Raw genomic sequence first — 21015 nt, forward strand, 5'->3', positions numbered from 1 at the left:
TTTTATTTTATTTTTTATTTCTAATCCTAGCCCCCGTTCCTGCAGGAGGCCTTTTGGTAGGCCATCATTGTAAATATTAATTGGTTTTTAACTGACTTGCCTAGTTAAATAAAGGTTAAAAAAGATTGCTACAATTCAATTCACTTTTCACATGAGTGCAGTGTATGCCTCTGCCAAGAGGGGCAGTTTTTATGCCAAAGCCAGGTGGTAGTATCGTCCTGTAACCATACGATCACTAAATCATCAAACACAGGTTTGAGGATCACTAAGTCATCAAACACAGGCTTGAGAATGAATAATAAAACGAAATAAAAAAAGGCTTAGGGATAAATATCAAATTAAGATTTAGAAATACAGTCTATGGAAACTTTACTGACAGAAACATAATTTAATTTAAATAGCATTACACTTGATCCCTAAATGACGTAACCGGAACTGTATCGTCTAGAATCGGAAATACGGTAAAAAAGATCTGCGTTCGTGTGTAGTCGATGACAAAAGTAGATTTCGTATATTTTTCTTAGCACATTTTGTACACAAAATATACAAGCATGGCTATGCAAGCAGCTAAACGAGCCAATGTAAGTTGACATGTATCATTTTTTGGTGTTCAAATGATAGCTATAGCTAATCAACCTCGTCAGGTTTAGTTTAAATTTAGCGTGGTAGTTCGGTGGCTAACGAAGCTAGCTCGCTAACTAGATACTGTAACGCTAAGCTAAAGGCGGCGATTGGCTTGATCGATTTAATAATAATTTGATGGGTGCTTGTATTTGTCCTATTTCACACATGTACAAGCTATGCTTTATCGTTAGCCATATTATATTAAGACGTAAATATCAAACACCATTCAACTAAAACGCTTTTTTTGTGGGGGAAATGTAATGTTATCTAACGTTAATTATTTTCACTCAAGTTAACTTGCTTTAAACTGCGTAACTAACATTACTTAGTAGCTTGATCATGACACGTTAGTTTACACAACTTGTCAAAAGGTTATACTCATTTTACGTTATTTAGTTATAAGTAAATTGAGCGTATCAGTTGCAAATGCTGTTTCCTATGCAGATTCGATTACCACCTGAAGTCAACAGAATACTCTACATTAGAAATCTACCATACAAGATCACAGCTGAGGAAATGTATGACATCTTTGGGAAGTATGGACCAATACGGCAGATTCGAACGTAAGTGGAAGGTTGTTGATCTGGATGGAATGCTCAGATATACCATGGGGGATGTAGTTTACATAGTTTATTTTATTAATTTATTTTATTTAACTAGGCAAGTCAGTTAAGAACAAATTCTTATTTACAATGACGGCCTACCATAAGGCAAAAGGCCTCCTGTGGGGACGGGGCCTGGGATTAAAAAAATGAATACAATATAAATATAGGACAAAACACATCACAACAAGAGAGAGACAACACTACATAAAGAGAGATCTAAGATAGCAAGGCAGCAAAACATGACAACAACATGGTAGCAGTACAAACATTATTTGGCAAAGTCAACAGCACAAAGGTCAAGAAGATAGAGACAACAATGCATCATACAAAGCAGCCACAACTGTCAGTAAGAGTGTCCATAATTGAGATTGAGATAAAACTGTGTTTTGTTGCAGCTCGTTCCAGTCGCTAGCTGCAGCGAACTGAAAAGAGGAGCGACCCAGGGATGTGTGGGCTTTGGGGACCTTTAATGGAATGTGACTGGCAGAACGGGTGTTGTATGTGGAGAATGAGGGCTGCAGTAGATATCTCAGATAGGGGGGAGTGAGGCCTAAGAGGGTTTTATAAATAAGCATCAACCAGTGGGTCTTGTGACAGGTATACAGAGATGACCAATTTACAGAGGAGTATAGAGTGCAGTGATATGTCCTATAAGGAGCATTGGTGGCAAATCTGATGGCCGAATGGTAAAGAACATCTAGCCGCTCAAGAGCACCCTTACCTGCCGATCTATAAATTATATCTCCGTAATCTAGCATGGGTAGGATGGTCATCTGAATCAGGGTTAGTTTGGCAGCTGGGGTGCGACTACGCTCCTCTTTCAAGTCTAGATTTAACTTTAGCCTGCAGCTTTGATATGTGCTGAGAGAAGGACAGTGTACCGTCTAGCCATACTCCCAAGTACTTGTATGCAGTGACTACCTCAAGCTCTAAACCCACAGAGGTAGTAATAACACCTGTGGGAAGAGGGGCATTCTTACCAAACCACATGACCTTTGTTTTGGAGGTGTTAAGAACAAGGTTAAGGGTAGAGAAAGCTTGTTGGACACTAAGTAAGCTTTGTTGTAGAGCGTTTAACACAAACTCTGGGGAGGGGCCAGCTGAGTATAAGACTGTATCATCTGCATATAAATGGATGAGAGAGCTTCCTACTGCCTGAGCTATGTTGTTGATGTAAATTGAGAAGAGCGTGGGGCCTAGGATTGAACCTTGGGGTACTCCCTTGGTGACAGGCAGTGGCTGAGACAGCAGATTTTCTGACTTTATACACTGCACTCTTTGAGAGAGGTAGTTAGCAAACAAGGCCAAAGACCCCTCAGAGACACCAATACTCCTTAGTCGGCCCACAAGAATGGAATGGCCTCCCGTATCAAAAGCTTTGGCCAAGTCAATAGAAATAGCAGCACAATATTGCTTAGAATCAAGGGCAATGGTGACATCATTGAGGATCTTTATTAAGGTTGCAGTGACACATCCATAACCTGAGCGGAAACCAGATTGCATACCCGAGAGAATACTATAGACATCAAGAAAGTTGAAAGTTGATTATTGACAAGTTTTTCCAACACTTTTGATAAACAGGGCAAAAGAGAAATAGGCCTATAACAGTTAGGACCAGCTTGATCTACCCCTTTAAATAAAGGACGAACTGTGGCTGCCTTCCAAGCAATGCGAAACTCCCAGAAAGGAGAGACAGGCTTTGCGATGATAGGAGCAGCAACCTTAAAGAAGAAAGGGTCTAAACCATCTGACCCAGATCATTTTTTGGGGTCAAGTTTAACCTCTAGCGGAACACCTGCTCCAATATCCAATGATAGGCGTGGCGCGAATGACAAATTCCTCAAAAATCCAAAAACTTCAATTTTTCAAACATATGACTATTTTACACCATTTTAAAGACAAGACTCTCCTTTATCTAACCACACTGTCCGATTTCAAAAAGGCTTTACAGCGAAAGCAAAACATTAGATTATGTCAGCAGAGTACCCAGCCAGAAATAATCAGACACCCATTTTTCAAGCTAGCATATAATGTCACAAAAAAACAAAACCACAGCTAAATGCAGCACTAACCTTTGATGATCTTCATCAGATGACATGTCTAGGACATTATGTTATACAATACATGCATGTTTTGTTCAATCAAGTTCATATTTATATCAAAAACCACCGAACACTTCCGGTGAATTTACTAAATTACTCACGATAAACGTTCACAAAAAACATAATTATTTTAAGAATTATAGATACAGAACTCCTTTATGCAATCGAGGTGTCCGATTTTAAAATAGCTTTTCGGTGAAAGCACATTTTGCAATATTCTGAGTAGATAGCTCGCCATCACAGGCTAGCTATTTTGACACCCACCAAGTTTGACCCTCACCAAACTCAGATTTACTATAAGAAAAATTGTATTACCTTTGCTTTTCTTCGTCAGAATGCACTCCCGGGACTTCTACTTCAATAACAAATGTTGGTTTGGTTCCAAATAATCCATAGTTATATCCAAATAGCGGCATTTTGTTGTGCGTTCAAGACACTATCTGAAGGGTGACGAAGGGTTACGCACCCGACGCGTTTCGTGACAGAAAATGTCTAAATATTCCATTACTGTACTTCGAAGCATGTCAACCGCTGTTTAAAATACATTTTTATGCGATTTTTCTCGTAAATAGCGATAATATTCTGACCGGGAGTCGTTGTTTTCGTTCAAAGACGAAAGAATAAAAACATGGTGTCGCCTCGTGCAAGCGCCTCAGTCTCATTGTCCTCAGATCGACCACTATCAAAATGCGCTACTGTTTTTCAGCCTGGGCCTGCAAAGGCATCATTCATCGTTTTGCCGCCTTCTGAGAGCCTATGGGAGCCGTAGGAAGTGTCACGTTACAGCAGAGATCCTCAGTTTTCAATAAAGAGAGTGTAGAAGGCCAAGAAATGGTCAGAGAGCGCACTTCCTGTAAGGAATCTTCTCAGGTTTTGGCCTGCCAAATGAGTTCTGTTATACTCACGGACACCATTCAAACAGTTTTAGAAACGTTGGAGTGTTTTCTATCCAAAGCTAATAATTATATGCATATTCTAGTTTCTGGGCAGGAGTAATAATCAGATTAAATTGGGTACGTTTTTCATCCGGCCGTGAAAATACTGCCCCCTATCCATAACAGGTTAACAATACCACTGAAAATATTTTTAAAAAAGGTCCAAGCGTCTTCGACAGAGGGGATCAAGCTGATTCTATACCATTTTACAGAGGCCAGTTCATGACGGAAGGCTTGCTCATATTTTTTTTTTTGCAAGAGTCTATGACAAATCAGGACAGGTCGTTTCACTGAGCAGCCATTACGGACACAGGCTGTAAAACAGTGATCACTAAGGTCATTACAGAAAACACCAGACCTATACCTGTCAGGATTATTTGTGAGAATAACATCGAGGAGAGTAGCCTTTTCTGGGTGTTTGGAGTCATACCTTGTGGGATTGGTGATAATCTGAGAAAGATTTAGGGAGTCCCATTGCTTTAGGGCTTTGTCAGGTGGTTTAAGCATGTCCCAGTTTAGGTCACCTAGCAGGACAAATTCAGACTTAGTGTAAGGGGCCAGGAGAGATCTTAGGGCAGGTAGGGCACAGGCCGGTACTGATGGAGGACGATAGAATCCAGCAACAGTCAACAAAGAGCTATTTAAAAGTTTAATGCTTAAAACCAGCAAATCAAATTGTTTGGGGGCAGACTTAGTGGAGACAACCGAGCACTGAAGGTGATCCTTGGTAAAGATTGCCACTCCCCCACCTTTGGAAGATCTGTCTTGCCGAAAAAGGTTATAACCAGAAAGGTTAACATCAGTATTCAAAACACTCTTCCTTAACCACGTCTCAGTAATGACCAACACATCTGGATTGGAGCTTTGAACCCACACTTTCAATTGATCGATTTTAGGTAATAAGCTTCTAGTGTTAACGTGCAGAAAACCCAGGCTTTTACGAGAGCAGAAATCAGTAAAGCAGATATCAGATCACAAGTCAGAATTGGGGCTAGCAACAGTAGATGGGCCAGGGTGTACATGCATATTTCCAGATATCATCAACAGTAATACTATCAAGGCACGGCATAGTACAGGGAGTGCTCTGCAGTGCTGATTTATGACATCTGCATGTGCATCAGATGGCAACAAGATCATACTGTACAGCAATTTCATTAGGTAACATGAATACAAAGCCGGCGAGAGATGGTTAGAATAGGATGGGAGGCCAAAGTCTATGTAACCAATAGAGTCAGAGTCCCGAGTGTGGGAACAAACCGTCTGTCCCACGGTTGGGTAAAGAACGTTTGTAGTAGAGGTCGACCGATTATGATTTTTCAACGCCGATACCGATTATTGGAGGACCCCAAAAAAAAAGCCAATACCGATTAATCGGACGATTTGTTTTTATATATTTTTATATTTTTTGGTTTATAGTAATGACAATTACAACAATACTGAATGAACACTTATTTTAACTTAATATAATACATCAAAATTAATTTAGCATCAAATAAATAATGAAACATGTTCAATTTGGTTTAAATAATGCAAAAACAAAGTGTTGGAGAAGAAAGTAAAAGTGCATTATGTGCCATGTAATAAAGCTAACGTTTAAGTTCCTTGCTCAGAACATGAGAACATATGAAAGCTGGTGGTTCCTTTTAACATGAGTCTTCAATATTCCCAGGTAAGAAGTTTTAGGTTGTAGTTGTTATTATAGGAGTTATAGGACTATTTCTCTATACGATTTGTATTTCATATACCTTTGACTATTGGATGTTCTTATAGGCACTTTAGTATTGCCAGTGTAACACTATAGCTTCCTTCCCTCTCCTCGCTCCTACCTGGGCTCGAACCAGGAACACATTGACAACAGCCACCTTCGAAGCAGCGTTACCCATGTAGAGGAAGGGAAACAACTACTCCAAGTCTCAGAGCGAGTGACGTTTGAAATGCTATTAGCGCGCACCCGGCTAACTAGCTAGCCATTTCACATCAGTTACACCAGCCTAATCTTGGGAGTTGACAGGCTTGAAGTCATAAACAGCGCAATGCATTGCGAAGGGCTGCTAGCAAATGCACAAAAGTGCTGTTTGAATGAACGCTTACGAGCCTGCTGCTGCCTACCACCGCTCAGTCAGACTGCTATATCAAATCATAGACTTAATTATAACATAATAACACACAGAAATAAGAGCCTTAGGTCATTTAATATGGTCGAATCCGGAAACTATCATCTCGAAAATAAAACGGTTTTCCTGTCAGTGCAATACGGAACCGTTCCGTATTTTATCTAACGGGTGGCATCCCTAAGTCTAAATATTCCTGTTACATTGAACAACCTTATGTCATAATTACGTAAAATTCTGGCAAATTAGTTCGCAATGAGCCAGGCGGCCCAAACTGTTGCATATACCTTGACTGCGTGCAATGAACGCAAAATGACACAATTTCACCTGGTTAATATATCCTGCTAACCTGGATTTCTTTTAGCTAAATATGCAGAATTAAAAATGTACGGTGAGGGGGGAAAAGTATTTGATCCCCTACTGATTTTGTACGTTTGCCCACTGACAAAGAAATTATCAGTCTATAATTTTAATGGTAGGTGTATTTGAACAGTGAGCAAGAATAACAACAAAAAAATCCAGAAAAACGCATGTCAAAAATGTTATACATTTATTTGCATTTTAATGAGGGGAAATAAGTATTTGACCCCCTCTCAATCAGAAAGATTTCTGGCTCCCAGATGTCTTTTAAACAGGTAACGAGCTGAGATTAGGAGCACACTCTTAACTTCTTGGGGCTATGTGGGACGTTAGTGTGCCACCCGTGGCGCACCCTATCAACAGCAGGTGCATTTCAAGAGCGGCAAATTTGAAACCAAATAAATGTCAAAATTAAAATTTCTCAAACATACAACTAACTTACAGCCTTTGAAAGATAAACATCTCCTTAATCTAACCACGTTGTCCGATTTCAAAAAGGTTTTACGGGGAAAGCATAAAGTTAGGTTATGTTAGGAGAGTACATTGACAATAGCTGTGTGTAATGTATTGTCGATTCAAAGACAGGCGTCACCAAAACCATAAAATCAGCTAAAATTATGCACTAACCTTTTACAATCTCCATCAGATGACACTCCTAGGACATTATGTTAGACAATGCATGCATTTTTAGTTCTATCAAGTTCATATTTATATCTAAAAACAGCGTTTTACTATGGCGTTGATGTTCAGGAAATCGTTTCCCTCCAATACCGGCAGTCAAGTCATGACAACAAAATAATTAATTAATATTAGAAAACATTGGTAAAATATTATATTGTCATTCAAAGAATTATAGATTTACATCTCTTGAACGCAATGGACTTGCCAGATTTAAAATTAACCTTACTGGGAAATCACACTTTGCAATAATCTGAGCACTGCGCCCCGAAAAAAACGCATTGCGATACAGACTAACCGCCATGTTGGAGAGATCTAAAATCGAAAATACTATGTAAATAATCCATTACCTTTGATTCTTTTCATCAGATGTCACTTCCAAAGAATCCCAGGTCCATAACGAATGTAGTTTTGTTCAAAAAAGCTAATCATTTATGTCCAAAAACCTCCGTGTTGTTAGCACATGATCTAAGCCAGCCGGACTTCACTTCACGAACGGAAAAAATATATTTACGTTCTTTCAAACATGTCAAACGTTGTATCGCATAAATCATTAGGGCCTTTTTTAACCAGAACATGAATAAAATTCAAGGCGGACCATTGGGTTCTCTTTTAAAACGTTTCGGAATGAGAGTACCCACCATCAACTCGCGCGCGCAAGGTGTCTAATGGGCCATCACAGTTCCAAGGCTCTTCTTCGGTCAGATCTCACTGTAGAAGACTCAAAACACTTTGTAAAGGCTGGGGACATCTTGTGGAAGCAATAGGAAGTGCCAAAACATTCCTCACCCCCTTTGTTTTTCAATGGTATAGGCTTAAAGTCAATTCAACACATCAGGTATCCACTTCCTGTCAGAATCTGTCTCAGGGTTTTGCCTGCCAAATGAGTTCTGTTATACTCACAGACACCATTCAAACAGTTTTAGAAACTTTAGGGTGTTTTCTATCCAAATCTACTAATTATATGCATATTCTCGTTTCTGGGCAAGAGTAGTAACCAGTTTAAATCGGGTACGTTTTTTTATCCGGCCGTGCAAATACTGCCCCCTAGCCCCAAAAGGTTAAATCATCCCCGTTTGGTGAAGTCGGCTGTCTTTGTTAGGAAGAAATAGTCTTCACAGTTCGCAACGAGCCAGGTGGCCCAAACTGCTGCATATACCCTGACTCTGTTTGCAAGAGAAGTGACACATTTTCCCTAGTTAAAATAAATTCATGTTAGCAGGCAATATTAACTAAATATGCAGGTTTAAAAATATATACTTGTGTATTGATTTTAAGAAAGGCATTGATGTTTATGGTTGGAGCAACGTGTACCTAAGCGATTATATGCAACGCAGGACAGGCTAGATAAACTAGTAATATCATCAATCATGTTTAGTTAACTAGTGATTATGATTGATTGATTGTTTTTATAAGATAAGTTTAATGCTAGCTAGCAACTTACCGTGGCTTCTTACTGCATTCGCGTAAAAGGCAGGCTCCTCGTGGAGTGCAATGTAAAGCAGGTGGTTAGAGCGTTGGACTAGTAAGGTTGCAAGATTGAATCCCCGAGCTGACAAGGTAAAAATCTGTCGGTCTGCTCCTGAACAAGACAGTTAACCCACCGTTCCTAGGCCGTCATTGAAAATAAGAATGTGTTCTTAACTAATTTGCCTAGTTAAATAAAGGTCTAAAAAAAAAAAAAAAAATAGTTTGTAGTCAACAAAGTATGCAGGAGTCATGAGGCAAAATGCACAAGAAAAAAAGAAAATATATAGCCATTGTCAGTTCAGAGTCACTCGCCCCAACAGTGCGTGTGTGCTGGAGGCGAGTGAAAGCTCGGGAGAGAGGGGTGAGTGTTGTGGAGGTACCTATACCAGACAGGGGAGACAGACCAGGGTAGATGGTGAACAAATCGCCAGGTGGAATCCAAGCAGCAGTGCAGCAGGCAATGGGAGTTGCTGTGTGTCACACCCACTTGGAAAAAGTGAATGGTCTTTGAACAGTAGGAGGGGGCTTCAGAGGGCGCTTCAAAGACTCCTGACACTTGTTGGGCCAAAAGCCCTTTTACTTCACACCTTAGTGCTAATTGAATTTGTATCTGGTCTGTCCTTTCAAGCCTGGGAGCTCAGTTCCAGGTTGGATGATGTCCTCCGGTCTCTGCTGTTTGTTTGCTAGTTTATGTATCACCTCCTTGTGTGTAGGCTAGTCTGCAGAACTGTGGCAGGTATTCATCCACAAAGTCTCATCATTGTCTTGTCTAAATGTATGTATTCTTATGCACTGTCTTTCAGTGGAAACACACCGGAATCAAGAGGGACAGCTTATGTGGTCTACGAGGACATCTTTGATGCCAAGAATGCCTGCGATCACCTTTCTGGATTCAACGTCTGCAACAGATATCTTGTAGTTTTATACTACAATGCAAACAGGGTACGTAGGCCTATAATCTCATCAATCAAGGACCTGACAATGACTCCTCTAACCATTGTTGATATATTTTCTCAACGGGACTAGTAACTTTCATAGCTTTGCGCATAGAAAATACCATACTGAACAAACATTGTAGGCCAGGGCTCTCCAACCCTGTTCCTGGAGAGCTACTGTCCTGTAGGTTTTCACTCCAACCCTAATTGAGCGCAGCTGGTTGTAATAATTATCTGGTTGATAAGTTGAATCAGGTTAGTTTCAACTGTGGTTGCAGCGAAAACCTACAGGACGCTAACTCCAGGAACAGGGTTGTTGAGCACTGGTGTTGGTATTAGTCAATTACATTTACATTTAAGTCATTTAGCAGACGCTCTTATCCAGAGCGACTTACAAATTGGATGCTGGTACACTACATTTGACCCTGTAGGTGTCTGGGGGAAGAGAGTCAAACTGCTTATTTTTATTAAACTGAGACTCTGCAATATTATGCTGCTGCGAGCAGCTGGATGAACCACAGATATTGCAGACGAGCGCGAAGGAAGACGGCACAGATGATCTACACATGTACACAGATGTGCCTCACTCTGCTGCAACGTGTGATAGCTGCTAGACCAAAACGGCAAAGAAGTTTAGCCTCGCGCTTCGCACTCTTAGTTGTTGCGGAAGTTGGCCTGATATTTTTGCGTACTTTGTTCATCACTGGCTCTACCTTTTAAGGCACTAATGTGAGGTAAATGTTGTAATCAATGTTATTTTTTTCCTGACAGGTCGGCCTCTGTTTGGTTGTCACATGTAAACGGTGTAACGTTTTGCACTTAAACATGCATTACTCATGATTTTCATTCCACTGTTTGTCTCACAGGCTTTCCAGAAGATGGACACCAAGAAGAAAGAGGAGCAGCTGAAGCTTCTGAAGGAGAAATATGGCATCAACACAGATCCCCCAAAATAGTCTCCCCTCTTCCCCCTTTGGCACAGAATGTGCATTTTGACATCTGTACAAATTCACCTCTTGCTTGTTGTAAGCCAATAATGTTTGCTTCTAGGGCTCTTGTCTCCTGAAATGTTTTTTATTTTATTTTGCTTATTTTTTAAATTCTAAATCATTTGTACATCTTAATTTGTCCAATTGCTGAAGTTAACCGATTTGTGTTTTGTAATTGGGTAATATCTTGGTTATCAAGTATATTAGGGTGAATTCTTTTGGCGATAATCCCCAGCATATGGGCATTTTTCTACTGATTGCTATGTGACGGAGGTTGCATTTTACAGGCTTTGACAGTGTTTTTGTTTTATTTTAGTTTTGGTATGTCTCTTTGGTGTGCATTTTGAACACATACAATCTCTGTGGAAAAAAATGTTCTGCAGTTTGATGTAAACGTATTCATAAAAAATGGTAATTCATACAAATTCACTTGAGTTTTTAGATTCTGTCAAATAAATTGCTATTTTCTGTAAAATAAATGGTCCTTTTATAAAAGCTGCTGCCCATACGTCTTGCATGAATGCACTTCTGTCATAGCACTGTCCTCTTCCTGACCCCATAAAGGTCAACAGTAATAGGTCGGTAGGTTCCAGCCCAGGTCAAAGTAGAGGCATAGGTCACGGTCACTCATAGACAGGCACACACGACTGCCAGCAGCTCTATTGTAATTCTACATACGCAATGCACAGGGTCTTTCACACTATCCTGAACCAGGGATCTTTTCAGTCAGTATTACAGTCTAGTCAGCCTGCTTTCCTTTCACATAGCTTTGTATCATGGCTAAAACCATATTTGTCACTGGGCCAATTCAACTCGCATTTAGAGAGCTGAGATGTTCTGGAGTGTGGTAGATCTATACCCAAGACATCCTCAAGAAGATAATCTCTACCGTTGGTTTGCCTGCTTATTCTAATATGAACACAACTATACAGATTGTGGTTTTATATGCAGTACTGCATACTATCACAACCCCCCCTCAATCTCGTATAGTTTCTTTCATTTTGTGCAATCTAATTCTAATTCACACCTTCAGAAAACAGCCCATGGAGTTATTTTATTAGTTTAAATCACAGCACAAGGACTAGCGCAGCCATGTCATCAGGGACACAATACATGCTACATGTACAACATAATCATTTAGTTTACATGGTTGCCATTGTTTACATTTACAGTATCTGATAATAGTTTTTTTCAGTACAAACATTTCTGGGCAAATATGTTCATGGAAGGTTTTAGATGACAGTGAGCCTAATCTCTTGAGGAATCGTGATGGATTTGGTCTTGGCATTGCAATCAATTTGAATATAATTATAATAACTCCTCCCAAATATGCAGATGGCATGTGAAACAAAATGGGTAGTTAGTTACCAAATTGTAATAGTGATTTATACAAGCAGGGTCTACTTTAAACTAATATGTACAGGGGAATTATTAAATATTATCCAGTCAGGCTCGGGTCTTACAGCCTGGTCCCAGATCTGTTTGTGCTGTCTTGCCAACTCCTATGTTGTGCCGTTACAATAACCAATAGGAGTTGTAAGACCGCACAAACCAATCTGGGACCAGGCTAGGTGTCCGAGGCTATTTCCAAGCTGGTGTTTTGCATGGATGATAGGATACACTGCACCTGAAAAGGAAGAAGCTACTGTACAGTTTGTATGCTTCAGTATGCGAGAGAGGAATAAAAAAGTAGAAAAATTCGAACAATAAAGAGCAGCATATCGTTAGGTACACTTTGGGCAAACTGTATAGAATACCAAAACACATGGCTTAAGGGGTTTAGTCCTCTTGGCTTGGTTCATAAGGAATGGCATTCACTAGTTCCTACAAGACATTGTTTTTAAACACTAATTTTTTAAACTGAGAGAGACAAAACAGTATGAGGTTATACTGATCGATGTTTAACACAATGTTATACTGGCCTTAGTTATTTTTTTCTTTACACCTATGAGTGGTATTAATAAACTCATGACAGGAACTTCGTCGAATTCAGCACGTTGATATGCAACCTGTATCTTCATTGAAGAAATGGTGTGATGACATAGGACTAAAACTAATTGGACCATTACACTTAAAACCTCTTCATTGTTAAAGGGCTGAGATTCATTTTCAGATAGCTTTTTATATTACAACCTCTCATTGGTTATGACTCACAGGGTATAATTCCCCTGACAATACTGATGCTTTTATTTCAATTTATTTCATTTCTTTTAGACAAATATTTTTGTTGACTATTGGTTTTGTCATTGATAAATATGCCACATTCAATATCTCCTCATTCCTAAATAGAGATGCAACAGGGATTTCTTAGCATCATAACTATCATTATTAAGTTTCATGCTCCCACAGGTACGGCAGTCAAAAAGAATGTCATGACCAAACACAAAAAAAATACATCCCATACATCAATACTTATTGAAGGATCTATACTGTAATATGATAATATTTTTCCTATTCAATTATTATTATATGTTATCTTTAACTGTTTAACTGCATTTCATTAATAAGGCTTTGTCTTCATTATTCTAATAGAATGCAAAATGAGGAGATTATTTTTAAGGCGAAACCTAAAGGCATGCAAATGAACTACATTTATTTTCACCAACAGTACAAGCACGTTTGGAAGGAAAAGTGTTTGATGAATAGGCTACTAATCCATCTCTTCATCTATCCAAATCTAATCTTTTATAAGAATGGATACATGGTTTATCAGAAACAGTTACGTTACCATAGGAATTTGGTTTGGTTGACATTACTCAATATATGAAACACATAGCTAGTGTCAGTAAACTCAGAACAATAAGTAGTAGCGTAATTCAACATAGCACATCACTGATGCTAAAGCTCCAGTGGAATGAGACTGTATCTATGGAAAATACATTGCACACTTTACATTTTGGCAGTTGATTTTAAATAATTTAAATAATATTTATATATCTCTATATATATTTGTGCGTGGTGTGAATATGTAGTGAATGTGTGGTGATGCGTGTGTATCTTTGTGGGGTGTGTCTTGGTAGGTGTGTGTGTGTGTATATGTAAATCTTTTATAGCAAATTAACATTCTCATGCACACAAGTGTTTCAAACACAAGAAGCAAATCCATTGAAAGGTAGTCCAAGCATTTTTTTTTTTCAGTGGAAATAGCTGCAAACTGAATGGAACATGAATCTTCTGTGCAGTCCGTGGTGGTTCTCAATCCTCCCTCTCCTCTATTTCTGCAGGTCACACTGCAGGAGTAATACAATGGAGGGGTCACTCTTTGCTGCCTCTTTGAACTCGTCCAGTGATATCTGGTCGTCGTTGTTCTTGTCCATCTTGCTGAAGATCTTGTCCACTCGCTGCTGGGGCGTCAGGCCGTCCTCGTTCATCTTCATCATGATCACAGTCCCCACCATCTTGTAGATGGCCTTAACAGAGGGGGAGAAATGATAGTTCAGTCAATGTTTACTTAAGTAGAGACATTTATAGGTCAAACACACTCTCTGAAAAACCCAACCTGATTAGTATTCAAGGCACACAAGAGGGCATTTGGGGCTAGAGGAGGAAATGTCAAAGATTCAGAAGGTAAAGAGTAGGGCCGGGACGATACTCCTTAGTATCTTGGCAAGGAAACAAAACAGCCGAATGTTGGAAACAAACATTATGTTGTTGTCATCCAGTCACATGTATTTATTTTCTAAGCCATAGAAACACAATGTTTTACATACAGCAGGTTTTTAAAGGACCAAAGAGTTTGGTCTACTTTGTGTTTTCATTTTTGCCATGGAAAACATATTGTGATATTGGTATTGTCCCGGCCCTAGTAAAGAGTAAACCCTGGCCATAAATTGGAGAACAAAAGTACATTTTTTAGATACTAATTTCCATGAATAATATCTCAACACTAATATGACATGAATGGCCTAAATGGCACCCTATTCCCTATAAAGGGCACTACTTTTGACCAGAGCCCTATGGCACTATATACAGAATAGGGTGCCATTTGGCACTGAGCATATGATTCATGATTCATTTCTATGGGCTGAACTCTGAACTTTACCTCGATGATCTCCAGCATCTCCACCCGTGTGATCTTGCCGTCTCCGTCCAGGTCGTACATGTTGAAAGCCCAGTTGAGTTTCTGTTCGAAGCTGCCTCGCGATGTGATGGACAGGGCACAGATGAACTCTCTGAAGTCGATGGTGCCGTCTCCGTTCTTATCAAAGGTCCTGAACGCATGCTGGGCAAACTTTGATGCATCTCCGTACGGGAAAAACTGAAAGAGAGAATGAAAACAGAAGAGATCCCATTTGAATTAGTTAGAAGGGGAACCCCGGCTTATAGACAGCTTAATCAATCATTCAAGACAATATCACATGTAGCTGGCTATACCTTTGATACACAGGAGGCTGGTGGGAGGAGCTACAGGAGGATGGGTTCATTGTAAAGACTGGAATAGAATAGGTGGAACGGTACCGTGTGTGTGTGTGCATGCAACTCTGATTGTGTGGCTGACGCTCAGTGTGTATGATACCAGCCCTGCAGCATATTGTTGAGATCCAGCAGAGGACTGCAATGCGGACCTAAGCTTTGTAGTCAGTCTGAGAGAGAAAGAGGAGGAGGAGAGCTGAGGGGAGGAGAAAAGTGGAGAGGAGACGGGGAGAAGGAGAGAGAGGTGAGAGGCAAGGCGAATAGAAAAAGGAAAAGAGGAGTGAGAGGAGAGGAGGGAGCAGGGAGCATCCTCCAATCGTCAGAGGGAACATTGTGGTGTTGTAACATGATTAAGCTCTCAAAAGGGCTCGGGGCTCCCGAGTGGCGCAGCGGTCTAAGGCACTGCATCTCAGTGCTTCAGGCGTCAATACAGACCCTGGTTTGATTCCAGGCTGTATCACAACCGCCGTGATTGGGCAGTGCACAATTGGCCCAGCATAGTCCGGGTTCGGGTTTGGCCGGGGTAGGCCGTCATTGTAAATAAGAATTTGTTCTTAACTAACTTGCCTAGTTAAATAAAGGTAAAAAAAAATAAAAGGCAGCCATTTCACGCCATTAACTTTAAACAGAGCCTGCCTACTTTAGAGCACTTTTGTTTTGATTATACTTTTTTCTCCAGAAATAATAACAGTTGGGAGTATATATGATATTGTAAGCAATTTTACACTACAAAAGGCCTTTAATCTGTTAAATTCACTGATAAAACGGACTCCTAAATTGACAGCTAAGATATTTTATGTTAAAAAAATGTGCCGACTCCGCGAATGGTGGTTTGGTGGTACCCGGAACAAAAAAGGTTGGTCTGAAATGGCTCCCCACTAGGTCTGGGCAAAAGTAGTGCACTACAAAGGGAATAGGGTGCCAATTGGGATGCACACCCTGAGTGTTCCTCCCTCAGTGTTCCTCCCTCTAAGCTCACAGTCAGTGGTTTAGTGGAGGGTAAACAGTTTACCCACCTTTTGCAGAAAAATGAATTGAAAGTATTGGGAGTGTTACTTTTTTCACCGCAACCGGTGAGTTTACCCCCATATGTTTTTACCACTACATCACTGCTCTACCGACTCAGTGGCCTTGTGGTTAGACCGTCCGCCCTGAGATTAGAAGGTTGTGAATTCAATCCCTGGCCGAGTCATACCAAAAATGGGACCTGATGCATCTCCGTTTGGCACTCCAAGCTATTGCATTAAGGAGATAGATTGGGCGTAAAGCCCTGTGATAAGCTAGCGTTCTGTCCAGGGTGTGTACATCAAACTGCCTCACGCTACAGAAACAGGAGATAGGCTCCTGCCCTATAAGCCGCTAAGGCTTTTGCAAGGCTATTTAGATCACTGCATCCATTGATAAACAAAAGACTGTTTAGTTCCAATCCGAAAGACTCAATAATATAATTTATAAATCTTAGCATATAGTTCCATAATTTTTATTATCACGTCACATTTCAAGGACATCATTGTCAACAAATCATTAATGTGTTCATCTATTTTAGGGAGGATGATGTCCCTAAATGTAAAAGTTCTTTACTACACTGGGATCGGTGTCCCCCAGCGGGACGGTTGAGCTAACGTAGGCTAATGTGATTAGCATGAGGTTGTAAGTAACAAAAAAAAATCCCAAGACAAAGACATATCTGATATGGGCAGAAAGCTTAAATTGTTTTTAATCTAACTGCACTGTCCAATTTACAGTAGCTATTACAGTGAAATAATACCATGCTATTGTTTGAGGAGATTGCACAATTATGAACTTGAAAATGTATTAATAAACTAATTAGGCACATTTGGGCAGTCTTGATACAACCTTTTCAACATATATGCAATGGTACATTGGATCAGTCTAAAACTTTTGCACATACACTGCTGCCATCTAGTGGCCAAAATCTAAATTGCGCCTGGGCTGGAATAATTCATTATGTGCTTTCTCTTGCATTTCGAAGATGATGGTACAAAAATAAAAAAATACATTTTTTAAAAATCTTTTACCAGATGTGTTATATTCTCTTACATTAATTTCACATTTCCACAAACTTCAAAGTGTTTCCTTTCAAATGGTATCAAGAATATGCATATTCTAGCTTCTGGGCCTGAGTAGCAGGCAGTTTACTTTGGGCAGGCTTTTCATCCGGACGTCAAAATAAGGCCCCCTATCCCAAAGAAGTTAATAACCTCTTGGGGATCCAACCCTTTTTTTACATTTTCGCCTAAAATGACATACCCAAATCTAACTGCCTGTAGTGCAGTGCATCCATAGGCAATACACAGATGGACAGGGTAGAGGCTAATGGGCTACAAAGAAACTCCATGTAGAATATGATGACTTTCTGTAATCTAGCTGGGAGGTTGTGGTTTGGTTGGGTTCTCCAGGGGACAAGGCTAATTCATTAGAGCAGACCTTCCTCTTGCCCTATGTGATAGCAGGAGTAGAGGTGTTGGGGATCCCTGCTCAACTCTCAAACACACATACAACACAATGGGATGTGCCACTGCCAGACTAATTCAGATCTAATTGTTGTGAAAATGTTGCTTTGGTGTGTGGCACTGCCAGGATGTAATGCACACTGTGATGCAGCATGTGCAAATGCAAAGTGACTCCCTCACAGGGCTGGCCCTGCTGCTCCATATAGCCTGGCACTGTCTGGCTGTTCCTGTTCAGTACTTGTCCCTGTTCAGTACCTGTCCCTGTTCAGCACATGTCCCTATTCAGTACTTGTCCATGTTCAGTACCTGTTTCTGTCCCTGTTCAGTACCTGTCCCTGTTCAGTACCTGTTCCTGTTCATTGCCTGTCCCTGTTCAGTACCTGTCCCTGTTCAGTACCTGTCCCTGTTCAGTACCTGTTCCTGTTCAGCACCTGTCCAGTACCTTACCCTCTCTAGTACCTGTCCCTGTTCAGTACCTGTCCCTGTTCAGTACCTGTCACTGTTCAGTACCTGTCCCTGTTCAGTCAAGAGGGTCAGGACAGTAGAGAGGGAAAGAAAGACCTGCAGAAGTGGAGAGAGAGGGGCGGGGAGAGAGAGATAGCGACACATAAATAGAGAGATGGGGAGGGTAAGATAGAGAGTAGAGGGAGAGAGAAAAAGAGGGAGAAGAGAGACTGTGCATCTCCTGCTGATTATTCCTCCCTGAGAATATATCCAGTTATGAAACACTTGGTTATGAAATAATTTTTTTTAATCGCTCAGGATAAATGACTGCTAAATGACTAAAACCTAAATGTAAAATGTAAAAGGTCTAGAGAGAACTGGGCCAGGACAATTGGACTGACTGACTGTGAAATGTCTCCTTTTAAGCCCTCATTTATCTGATCCTTTCCCTTCCTGTCCTTATCTGATATGGAGGCTATGCATGGGTTAAAAAACAAGAGAGAAAAAAGAGCAATACATGGAGAATTGGTAGTGGCAGGTACTGGTCATAGTAGCCTGGTAATGGCAGGTACTGGTCATAGTAGCCTGGTAGTAGCAGGTACTGATCATAGTAGCCTGGTAGTGGCAGGTACTGGTCATAGTAGCCTGGTAGTGGCAGGTACTGGTCATAGTAGCCTGGTAGTAGCAGGTACTGGTCATAGTAGCCTGGTAGTGGCAGGTACTGGTCATAGTAGCCTGGTAGTAGCAGGTACTGATCATAGTAGCCTGGTAGTGGCAGGTACTGGTCATAGTAGCCTGGTAGTGGCAGGTACTGGTCATAGTAGCCTGGTAGTAGCAGGTACTGGTCATAGTAGCCTGGTAGTAGCAGGTACTGGTCATAGTAGCCTGGTAGTGGCAGGTACTGGTCATAGTAGCCTGGTAGTGGCAGGTACTGGTCATAGTAGCCTGGTAGTAGCAGGTACTGGTCATAGTAGCCTGGTAGTGGCAGGTACTGGTCATAGTAGCCTGGTAGTAGCAGGTACTGGTCATAGTAGCCTGGTAGTGACAGGTAGTGGTCATAGTAGCCTGGTAGTGGCAGGTACTGGTCATAGTAGCCTGGTAGTGGCAGGTACTGGTCATAGTAGCCTGGTAGTGGCAGGTACTGGTCATAGTAGCCTGGAATTGAAACTGATATGCTCAGTTTCATAATTGTTAACAGAGCACATAGCATTGTGAATATTATAACAGCCCATTTTCGCTTAACAACGTGATGATGACCCAACACACACAATGTCTCTATGAATTACCAGTTAATATCCCCTGATAACGGACAGCTCATTAGAAAATAGCCATAACTTATATTTTATCACCACCATATTTTACAGTAGTTGTGGGTTTCTTTTCTGCTTCTGCTTACCCCTCTAGCACTGAGATGCAGTGCCTTAGACCGCTGAACCAGGGTGTCTGTAGTGACCCCTCTAGCACTGAGATGCAGTGCCTTAGACCGCTGAAGCAGGGGGTCTGTAGTGACCCCTCTAGCACTGAGATGCAGTGCCTTAGACCGCTGAACCAGGGTCTGTAGTGACCCCTCTAGCACTGAGATGCAGTGCCTTAGACCGCTGAACCAGGGTCTGTAGTGACCCCTCTAGCACTGAGATGCAGTGCCTTAGACCGCTGAACCAGGGTCTGTAGTGACCCCTCTAGCACTGAGATGCAGTGCCTTAGACCGCTGTGCCACATCCAACAAATGTAAACACCTGGAATTTCCTAAACGGCACTGGCACTTGGATTGGAACCGATGCTTTGGTCAAATGACAAGTGATATCAAGGATCTGGAAGGATTCTGTATGGAGGAACGATCTAAGATCCCTCCCAATGTGTTCTCCAATCTCATAAAACATTTGAGAAAAGGCTCAGTGTCGTTATCCTTGCATGGTGAGGTATTGAAAGGCATTGAAAACAGAGGTGTACATTTTGACCTCTACCTTTTTGATAAAACAAATGTATTACTTGTTAGACTAAATATCTTTCTCTGAGCAATTGTATTAGTATAAAATAATATAATCTCCCCCAAAATTTGAACATAGCTCAGTATTTGAATTATTTCTTTATATAGTCATTTTTGCTCATCTTTATCAAGGGTGCCAATAATTTCGGACCCCACTGTATGTATATACTGTATATATATACATATATTAGAGGTCGACCGATTAATCAGAATGGCCGATTAATTAGGGCAGATTTCAAGTTTTCATACCAATTGGTAATCAGCATTTTTGGACACCGATTATGGCCGATTACATTGCACTCCACGAGGAAACTGCGTGGCAGGCTGACTACCTGTTACGCGAGTGCAGCAAGGAGCCAAGGTAAGTTGCTAGCTAGCATTAAACGTATCTTATAAAAAACAATCAATCTTAACATAATCACTAGTTAACTACACATGGTTGATGATATTACTAGTTTATCTAGCTTGTCCTGCGTTGCGTATAATCGATGCGGTGCCTGTTAATTTATCATCGAATCACAGCCTACTTCGCCAAACGGGTGATGATTTAACAAGCGCATTCGCAAAAAAAGCACTGTCGTTGCACCAATGTGTACCTAACCATTCATCAATGCCTTTCTTAAATCAATACACAAGTATATATTTTTAAACCTGCATATTTAATTAATATTCCCTGCTAATATGCATTTCTGTTAACTGGGGAAATTGTGTCACTTCTCTTGCGTTCTGTGCAAGCAGAGTCAAGGTATTGTCACGTCCTGACCAGTATAAGGGGTTATTGGTTATTGTAGTTTAGTCAGGACGTGGCAGAGGGTATTTGTTTTATGTGGTTGCATAGCTGTGTGTTTTAGCCTGCAATCCTGTTCGTTCGATCGTTTTCTTGTTTTG

General features: G+C 40.7%; 2 protein-coding genes across 2 annotated transcripts in view; one reads left to right on the plus strand and one right to left on the minus strand.

Annotated features, from left to right (window-relative positions):
• Positions 1 to 429: 429 nt before the first annotated feature.
• On the plus strand, positions 430 to 11304 carry LOC115166116 (splicing factor 3B subunit 6). The gene is made up of 4 exons (XM_029719862.1): positions 430 to 581; positions 1069 to 1187; positions 9689 to 9827; positions 10687 to 11304. Exons 1-4 carry the CDS (start codon positions 552 to 554, stop codon positions 10774 to 10776), a joined length of 378 nt encoding a protein of 125 aa, XP_029575722.1. The 5' UTR covers positions 430 to 551; the 3' UTR covers positions 10777 to 11304.
• A 538-nt stretch (positions 11305 to 11842) lies between these two features.
• Positions 11843 to 21015, minus strand: part of LOC115166053 (visinin-like protein 1) — a 36468-nt gene continuing 27295 nt past the window's right edge. Inside the window, exons 3-4 of the mRNA XM_029719733.1 lie at positions 14852 to 15067; positions 11843 to 14219 (exon numbers count right to left, since the gene is read on the minus strand). Coding sequence (XP_029575593.1) covers positions 14022 to 14219; positions 14852 to 15067 — 414 coding nt within the window. The 3' untranslated portion in view covers positions 11843 to 14021. The remainder of the gene's footprint in view (positions 14220 to 14851; positions 15068 to 21015) is intronic.

This window comes from Salmo trutta, chromosome 1 (genome assembly GCF_901001165.1).
Source record: "Salmo trutta chromosome 1, fSalTru1.1, whole genome shotgun sequence".
In the NCBI taxonomy this organism is placed as follows: Eukaryota; Metazoa; Chordata; class Actinopteri; order Salmoniformes; family Salmonidae; genus Salmo; species Salmo trutta.